This window comes from Alligator mississippiensis, chromosome 1 (assembly GCF_030867095.1).
Source record: "Alligator mississippiensis isolate rAllMis1 chromosome 1, rAllMis1, whole genome shotgun sequence".
Classification (NCBI taxonomy): Eukaryota; Metazoa; Chordata; order Crocodylia; family Alligatoridae; genus Alligator; species Alligator mississippiensis.
The window spans coordinates 138,084,701-138,094,399 of NC_081824.1; the positions used below are offsets into that span (position 1 = coordinate 138,084,701).

General features: G+C 41.2%; 1 protein-coding gene across 1 annotated transcript in view; it reads right to left on the bottom strand.

Moving 5' to 3' along the window:
- SLC22A2 (solute carrier family 22 member 2) overlaps positions 1 to 8,818 on the bottom strand; it is a 27,464-nt gene extending 18,646 nt beyond the window's left edge. Inside the window, exons 1-2 of the mRNA XM_006273280.3 lie at positions 8,339 to 8,818; positions 5,451 to 5,554 (exon numbers count right to left, since the gene is read on the bottom strand). Of these exons, the coding sequence (XP_006273342.1) occupies positions 5,451 to 5,554; positions 8,339 to 8,755 (521 nt within the window). The 5' untranslated portion in view covers positions 8,756 to 8,818. The remainder of the gene's footprint in view (positions 1 to 5,450; positions 5,555 to 8,338) is intronic.
- Positions 8,819 to 9,699: the final 881 nt, after the last annotated feature.

Consider the following 9,699-nt stretch of genomic DNA (forward strand, 5'->3'; position numbering starts at 1 on the left):
GTTGTGTTGTAAGCCCGAGAATTGTCTGTATGCTTATTCTGAGATCTAAAACAAACTAGGAGGTAGACTGATTGAAATTCTGCCTCTAAGAGGAAAATAGGAAGACAAAGTCATGGTGGTTATCTGATAAGCACCAAATCAAGAGGCGGAGGTGGGCGAAATGTGTGTTTTGTCTTTCAAACAACTAGCTGAAGTATTCAATTCATAGGACTTAGCATTTATATGCAGGGATTTTAATTACTGTGATATCTACTGGGAGGGTAATACAGCAGTGGACAGACAATCCCACAGGTTCTTGGGTTTTGCTGAAGATACCTTTTGGGTATAAATCTTAGACAGACTCTTTGATTCACAGCCTCTTAGTAGGGAGGAATTGACTGAGAATCTAAAGAAGGAATAAGGCAATTTGGGGGACAGTGATAATGAAATGAGAGGGCTTATGTTCCCTAAACAAAGGAAGAAAGGAGGATAACAGAATAAAACAATTGGACTTCAGATGAATAGACTTAATTTGAGAACTGGTGGGCAGGATCCTGAGAGAGGCAAACCTAACAGGTTAAGGGGACCTAGGAAGCTGCTTGCTCCTTTGATACCATATTAAAACCACAAAAGTAAGCTATCCTGATGTGAAGAAAGGATAGGAAGTGCAGTAAGAGATCGATTTGGCTAAACAGTGTGGTCTTCAAAACTTATGACATAGACACAGATCTAACAAAAAGTGAAAACTTGGTCATATCCTTAAGGGTGTATACAAGAGTAGATAACAGACATGTAGGGAGAAAATCACAACTATTAAGGAACAAACTGACATGCACCTAGTGAGGGAGATGGAGAAACCAGCAACAGATTACCTAGATGTGGAAATAGGTTAGATGTGGAAACCTTATCTAGCAGATTACCTAGATGTGGAAACCTTATCCCCTGTTGACCCTTTAAATGCAGGTTAGACAAATATTTGTCGGGGATGGATGAGGGATGAACCTGCCTCAAGCGAGTGGTTGCAAGAGATGACTTTCTGAGGTCCCATCCAACCCTATTTTTCTAAAATTCTATGGGCCTTTTTTAGTAACATTGTTTTTTGCCCCATTTTGTTCAACCTTTTCCATCTACACAACTCAAATATTTCATGATGGAGCTGTAGTCCTTTTTAACTGTGTTTCTTCCTTCTCTTATCATGGCTCCACTTACATTCAAAAGCAAATGTTTCCAAAAGAAAGAGTTGTTACAATGCTGGAAGACTGTCTGCCCTACCTGAGTGGTTTGAGGTATATAGGGAGCCTAAGTGTTGTTTTTTTAAACCTGCCATAAAGCTTTTACGAGTGTGTCTATGTGGCACAATGCAGTGCGAAGTAAGGATACCTGAGAGAGCTCTTTATGTGGTATATACATTGTATAGCCACAACAGGACAAATTAGCATGGATGCGGTGCTGCTCTCATGCAGCTGTGTTACTTATAGTATGCAAAAGAGCAACATAAGAGATGCCCTTCTGGGTCAGACCATAGGTCCATCTAGGTCAATACTGTATCTCAGTGACACGGAGTAATGCTGAGGGGAAGAGTATTTTACATGAGGTCTCTGCAGACTTTTATCTGTCTTATCCCTTATACCTTCCAGCATTCGGTAGTCTAGAAAGCACTAATTTGGAGGTTGCAGCCCTACTTTCATGTTTAATATCCATTGGTGGACCTATCTTGCATGAATCACTCTCATCCTTTTTGTATTTGGTTTAATTGTTGACTTCTACAGTATACTGTAACAGTGGATACCATAAGCTAATTACTTGCTGGTGGGAGAGGAAGGGGAAGAACTTTCCTTTGTTTGTATTAGAGTTACTATCTAATAATTTTGTTGTATGCCCCTGGTCCTGGTATCGAGAGAAAAGATGCATAGAAATTTCTATCTACTTTCTCTTCACCACTTAATATTTTATATGCTTCTATCACATCCCTGCTCCCACTGTGTTTTCTGAAAGGTCCCAGTCTCTTAAGGTTTTGAGACCTGGTATCTCTACATAGCACTACATTATGCTTTTTAGCCATATACCCCAAATCATAGGTGCTCTGAGACTCAACCACCCACTGAAAAAAATAAGCAGGTACTCAGCACCCATGAGCCATGTAGGATGAGCCAGGTTGAAATAATGCACTGCTTCTTCTGGGCCTGCGCGGGGCTTGGCACAGGGCTCAGCTCAGCGTGGGAGGGGGGAAAAAGCACCCACTGATAACAAACTAACACTGGTGCCTATGCTGCAAATCGCTTTTGAGGGTTGTTCTATATAGAGCAAACTGCAGACATCCCATACATGGGAAAGCTCAATTACATTTCTCCTTCCCTTTTACTTTTTGGCAAGTAGAGGACAAATATTTAAACATACTACCCCCCCCCCCCAATTTACAGTTGTTTTACTCATTCCAGTTCTTACGTCTGAAGACTTCTAGTTGTTTGCATTAGCCCCAAACATCTAGAACTCTGCAATCTCTTTTTCCTTTGCTGCATTCTGGATCACTTAGGATAATCATAGCATCATAGAGAAGTAGGGCTGGAAGCAACCTAGAGAGATCATGTAGTCCAGCCCTTGCACTAAGGCAGGAACACCCCTATCCCTTGCCCCCTTGGAGTGTGCGCAATGGCAGAAACCTCTCCACTTGAGCCTGCAGCAGGGGGGAGTGGGGGCAGAGGGCTGCGGACCCGGGTCCATAACCCTGGCAGCTGAGAGGCCCCTCCAGCAGGGCTGGGGGAGCAGGGGCTGTGGGTGGGGGGTGAGAGGCACCAGCAAGGCTGTGGGGGCTGTGGGTGGGGAGAGGCACGAACAGGGCCAGGGGGGCTCTGGGTGGCCTGTCATTTTAATCATGGATTTTTGGGGTTTTATTAGAGAATTTGCATTTTTATCAGGGAAAACCAGGATCCCTGCTGATCAGTGACTGTGCAACCCTGTCTTGAACCCTGCCAGTGATACAGTCCACAGCTTCCTTAGGCAGTCTATTCCACAGCCTCGCTGTTCTAACAGTGAAGAAGTTTTTCCTGCTATCCAATCTAAACTTGCTTTGCTGCAACTTCAAGTCATTGGTCTGTGTCCTATTTTCTGCAGCAAGAAAGAAAAAGTGCTATCCCTCTTTTTTTATGGCATCCCTTCAAGTATTTGAAGACTGCTGTCATGTCCCTTCTTAAGTGCCTCATCCACAAGCTGAACATACCTATTTTGTTCAACTTCTCCTTGTACAGCTTTCCTTCTGACTGCTTTATGATCAGTTTTGTCACCTGCCTCTGGACCCTCTCTAATTTTTCCACGTCCTTTTAAAACATGGAGTCCAAAACTGCATACCTTACCCTAAATGAGGCCTAAGCACTGCTGAATAGAGAGGATTGGTTCACAGAGCTTGAGGAGACATGAACACATTAGAAATGAGATGGAACAGTAAGTACTTTTTGTTCTCTTCATTGATTAGTTTCACGTAGTTAAATTAGCATACTGAGCAGTGTCCTGCAATAAATGATGCAATTCTGGATAATGCTTTCTATTGGTTCACTGCCAAGAAATGTTCTCCCTAGCTGGCATTAGTCTGAGTCCACTCTAGAAAGTAAAAATTGGTACGCTTTTGGAGTGGTCCCAAATATGGCAACTACAATATATTTTTTAATTTGTTTTGCACTACTATTTTGCTTTGCTAACACTCCTCGTGGGTGAGCTAGCTAGGTTCTTTTTGGTCCACAATAGAGCTCTCTAGGAAATAAAAAAAGCTGCTTGTTTGAAGGGGAGGGGATAGGAGGTTGGACACTTGTTAATGCTCTGATATATAGGACAAGGCCTCAATATTTTGCACAAGAAGAGAAGGAAGCTCTATGCTTCAAATCAAGCCAAGCAGAGACTTGAACCTTAGTCTCCCACATCCTGCATGCTGTGGCTTTTGGTTATTCTGGATTTTATGTGGTTTTGACCAGAAATTTCATCTTTGACCAGTATGATCTTCCTAGTGAAAGTATACTCGAAGCTAATGCATTTCCACAACAAGAGGCACTTTTAGGTGTGTTCTGAGAGGCATGGGGGGGAAGGGCTTTAATTAGCAAGCCATGCTAATTAAAAGCACCCAAGAGTCATGTGCATCAGCATCCCTGTGCTGAAAAATGGCAGTTGGGTGCTTTGAATGAAAGCTCATTGAAAGAACTTTAGTTCAAGGAGCCCCGCTGCCATTTTTCAGTGCAGGGACACTGATGCATGTGACACTATAGTCTGCTGGAGCATATTAATTTACGTTGGATTTCCAGCACATTGGAGCAGGCTCCCTGCACGTGTATAGGAGCCCAAGGGCTCCAGTTTCAGCAAAGTGGCCATTTTCAGAAGAAAAAATATTTAGTCAAAAAGCTTCTGATTAACTCTACTTTGTGTATCAATGGAATTGCTAAACGGGTTTGGATGCTGCTCCTCCAGGTCTGTCCTGGGAGAAGGAGCACCACCTTCAAGAGACATCTGGATGCTTATCTTGCTGGGATCCTATGACCCCTGCTGACTTCCTGCCTCTGGGGCAGGGGGCTGGACTTCATGATCTTCCAAGGTCCCTTCCAGCCCTAGTGTCAATGAAATCTATGAATCTGCCAATGGCATTATTCATTCAGTGGCACCTGTCTGAGCGCATTGGTAGTAAGCTGTATTACCTCCTGTAGAGCCACCTCTGAGCTGTGGAAGCTGCCTTAAGGGAAGAGTACAAGGCAAAGTGTCAGGGCAGTTGCAGACATGGCCATCCTTTGGCAATGTGGTGCCAGTGAAACCGAACCTTTGGTTGTGGGGGGCAGGGAACCAGCAGTAGAAGCAAAAGGTGTCCATAAAGTTGGCTGTGTGCCTCCAATGGCTTCACACTATGGGGACACAGGAAAAAAAAAATCCATCCTTCGATAACAGATTGATTTGAGGAGTTTGATGCAAGGCTCCTCTCACAAACTTTGTCTTCCACTCAGCAAGCTCCTGCTGTTTTTTTCCATGTAAGGCCATGATATGTCATAGCACATTCTATGTGCTGTTTTATCACCATATAAGTGAGACAACCCAGACACTAAGGGCACTTGTACACGTGTGCGGGTTGGTTTTTTTTTCCAATCAGCCTATTCTTTGTGTCTTTTTGCGTCCCACAATGTAACATGACGTAGGCAAAGGTTTGGTTGAGCAAGGCTGGCCGTTAGAAAAATCTTTTTTGTTTGTAAATCAGCAGCTGGAATCTGGAGTTGCTGAGACTGTGGAAAACTGGAACTCCGTGACGTTATTTTATGGATTCACGTATAACCGCACTTGAAACAACCATTGGAGAAATGTTTCTTCTGACTTTCTGGCCATTTGAATTAGTTTTCAGTGCATTTGTTTGCTCTTTCTGTCATTACTGTTTATACAAAAATGAAACGAGCACAATCCAAACAACTACCTCCACAAATAACACACAAAGGGAATGTTTCAACACATACCTGTCTGCTATGTAGCCGATGCTTATGGAGCCAACAAAAAACCCAGCATTCACACACGACTGAAAGAGGTCCAGCTTCCAGGAATCCTCACACACCAAATTAAACTGAAGAGGCACATTACAGTTAGAAGAAAGAGAAGGTCCATACTATAACACCAGGGACCCCAAGAGGAAGCAACCAACCAAAAACAAAATGTAGGAACATTTCCCAGAAAGCAAATAACCCCCCTTTAAATCCACATGTGCCATCTCATAAATGGCAAAAATAGTGAGACAATAAAATCAACATAAAAAAAGGAACATTTTCCAGAAATGGGAAATATATATATTTTTTAATGCTCATGTTTGCCGAATCATGTGTTTATCTATCTTTTTCAGCCATCATATTTGGCTAATTTATTGCAAACATTCCAGAAAAATTCTATCCTGACTTTAAATTATTTATCTACACTGGGGCTCAGAAGGAAAAGGGGTTGCCAGAAACTGCATAAATTTAGAACAGCATCCTAATTTCTCAAACCTCCACACTTTGAAGTTTGTCACTGATTCATAACTGGCCCCATGAAATTGTGCAAGCGCTATGACGCAGGCCAGGCTTGGCTGACAATTGTCCTATATGTAACCATGTTTGGTTGGAGAGAGTTGGATTTAGGGAGCCACGCACTGGACAGCTTTAATGCTCTCTGGCTGCAGCCATGTAATCTAGAGGTTCGTGCCAAAGCCTGTCTGTGTGTGTGTGTAGACTGTTGTACAGGGCTAGCCCTGTAGTTTACTCTGGCTTTCTTAAACTGAGTGATGTTCCAAATATAGTTTTCAATGGCATTTAAAAAAGAAGACATTTGAAAACTCCAGGCTCTTGAACCGAGCTTTAACCTCAGAGGAAGGTCTGCAGAGAGAAAAGGGCATTCATGGGCCAGTAACTATGGGTTTATGTGTTGCTTAATAGAGTCCTAAGGTGTGATACAATGAGCTCTGCTTGAGAAAAGCTGAGAAACTGCTCTCCTGCTTCTCTTTAGTGCTGGCGTAAGGCCCAGCAGCTGACTTTACATAACTTTTGCCTTCATGGAAAACACTCTGCAACTTTTCTCCACTTTACTAAGAGACAGCCTCTCAGGGATTTCCATTCTGGGACAGATCAGTGCTCTCTTTAGGCTGATATGGTGCATCTAATACAGGCCAATGGAAAATATTAAAAAAAGGTGAAGATCATAATTATTTAATACTGTGTTACAGGCTTCCTATTCATCTAATTGAAGTTGATGGCAAAATGGGAAAAGCAAAAAGTGCAGGGTGTTTCCTTAGTTTTTACTTCCCAGCCTCAAATTTTTATCTTATTCATATTTCCATGCTATTTGGTTCAATATTATCCTGTGGCTGAGTTTCTCAGATACTGCTTTACTCAATTGTTTAACTCCTTTCCTTCCATGAATCTATGAATCTATTCTTATTAAATGTGTGGGATGTTTAATCTTAGAGACTTCCCTAGTGTTCCTTTCTGAAGGAAGGAATAAAAGGTGCAAAAGACTTGTGCTTTGTCTTATATTATCCATCACATTTGTTCTTTCTCATTTCCTTTCTAAATAAAATAGCTTGACTGTGTTCACCTTCCTCACAGGTTCCTAATAATTTCTGTTCCCCTTTTCTGGCTCTTTGTTTCTTCCAAGGAAAGATAACCAAAAAAGAATGAAGATCAGGACACACATATAGAATGATGCTACCGTGTATTATTTTGAGTCATCTTCATGCTATATGACACTGAATTTTGTTTTCAGAACTTAGGGTACAATTTCAATTTGCTGTGTATGTCTTCAATGTATTTGCTTTACCTTAATAGCAATACATAATCCCACCCTGAGTTTTTCTGCAATGGCTCTCAGACTGCTTTAAAAATAGGTCTGTATCATGTACGTCTCAGCTCCCTCATTCATAAAAATTCATCTATTGCCAGTTAAGGGACTTGTTTAAGTCGCACACAGCAGGTCAGTAGCAGAACTTGGTACGCTTTGACCCATCTCGGCTATGGACAGGGCAGCAGGAATTTGATCTGATATACTGTCCTGCTAATTATGAAAACACCAATTGTATCTGAAATACCTTGCAGAAACATAGGTAATGTATGAATAGGGATTGCTATCTATAACAGTAACCAACAGTGAGCATGTTTTCCTAGATTCATACTTTTTATTTATTATTTCTTTATTGAATTTATATGCTACCCTTCCCAAAAAAGGTTCAAGGCAAAACATGAAATATTATATATAAATATATTTCATAATTATGAAATCTACTATATACTAATTTCATATGACTATAGATATCATATTTAAAGTATAAAAATTGTTTGTAGCTAACTTAATAGTGCTGAACAGAAGCATTATTTTAGGGATGTAGATGTGGAAGGGGAAATCATCACTAGGACTAGGGATCCCCACGTTCAGTTCCCTGTTGTCATATCTCCTGTGTGACCTTGACCAAGTAAGCAAAATAGGGTTAAAAGTTCTTTCCTATCTTGGGAATAAAAGTATAATGAAGATTGTAGGAAGTACTATAGTGATGGGGAGTCATAAGTACAGGGGTCGTTTGGATTTGGTACTTAGAAATACATTTCAACTTACTGTGCATTGCTTAATACCAAAGCTAAACTTTTTGCTAAAGTTTTAGTAAACATTTTCACTTTTTGTTTCAGATCCAGATCTAATATTAGTCTCAGCATTGAGATTGTACTGAATTTGTATTGACACACAGTTATTTTATATCGTGCTTGCTAACAGCATCATGAGAATTTCCTGCTTAATATATGTGGCAGAATTTTGTACTTTGCAAAAAACATAGATAAAATCAGATCGATTGGGGGATTCCTCCCCATTTTTAAAATGAAGTGTGTCTTACCTCAGTCACAATAGATGTTCCTGAAGAATCGTAAACCCAGCCATCTTCACAGTGCATGAGGGGAACCCTACTCTGGCTGGTATGGCTGGTGAAGTTCTCCAATGGGTTTATGCAGCTGAGGCCAGTCATGTTCCAGTCCACGTTGTATCTCCAGCACTGACTAGTGAGAGACTTGTCATGGTTTCCCCACTCAGGAACAGTGTGATTCAGCTCCTCTTCCAAACTCCAGCCACACTTGCTGCTCAGCTCTGCTACTCCAGGACTAAGACAACGGTGTTCAGGGATGAACCCCAGGAAGACGACACCCACGTAGATAGGAGGGAAGGCAGCTGAAAGGAGGCATAAGATAAAAAAGGTGCGCTTCTGGAACAAGTCAAATTCTCCAATGTGCTCTAAAATGTCATCTAAGGTTGGCATTTTTGTAAGTGGCAACTCATTAAATTAACTAACTCAAGTTGCTCTTCACAGCATTGCTCTGTATTTGTCAGGAGAGCCGCTTAAATAGTGGCAGGGTATTGGACCAAAAGTCACAGTAAAATAGTTAATTGACTTTGTAAATTGACAAGCCATGCGTTGCAACCTTTATTTCTCACATGCTGTTTCAAATGAAGCCTTGATTCCCATGTGACACAAACTCAGTGGTTGGTTCTTATCTTGCTTTATGTATAAAACCTTGGGTTATTAAGCTTGGTGTGCTACATGGCATCTTTGTTGATTCATTACTATGAGCTACAAGATAGATGATTATTCCTCTGTAAAATGTATCATAGTAATCTGAGTTCATAAGTATTTCATACACAAATTGCACTCCTCATTTCTGTTTACATGGCCTGAAATATTTATATCCTAAAGTATGATCACATTCTGCTTTGCTGGGGTTGAAATGACACCAAAGGAATTGCAATGAGCTATGTTTTAAAGATATTAAGTCCTCTATAGATGCATATAAACATCTATTTGAATGTTCAAAAGTGCCTCGGTGCTTTTAACATCTGCTGATGTCCATGGGAGTTAAGTGCTTAAATGAGTTGAAAATCCCAGATGTCTTTCTGCATATTTGGTATCTACATACCTTTTTTAGAAATCTGATCCAATGAAATCAGAGGAAGTTTCTTCAGCATCTGAGAGGCATAGGGCTTGCCTATGCAGGTCTACATTGCCCCTGAAGAACAAGGGTGGAAGTGACCACAGCACAACGTGGGTATTGTAGGCTGTAGAGCAGTCCATAGGCACTCAACAGGGGGTTGGCACAAGTTAGACCAACTTCTACAGCTGCTCTAGCCTATGCTGAGGGCTGCATTAAGTCCCAGTGAAAATAATTTTAGGGATTTGCAAGTGACCTAACGCTAGGATTGCCTTAG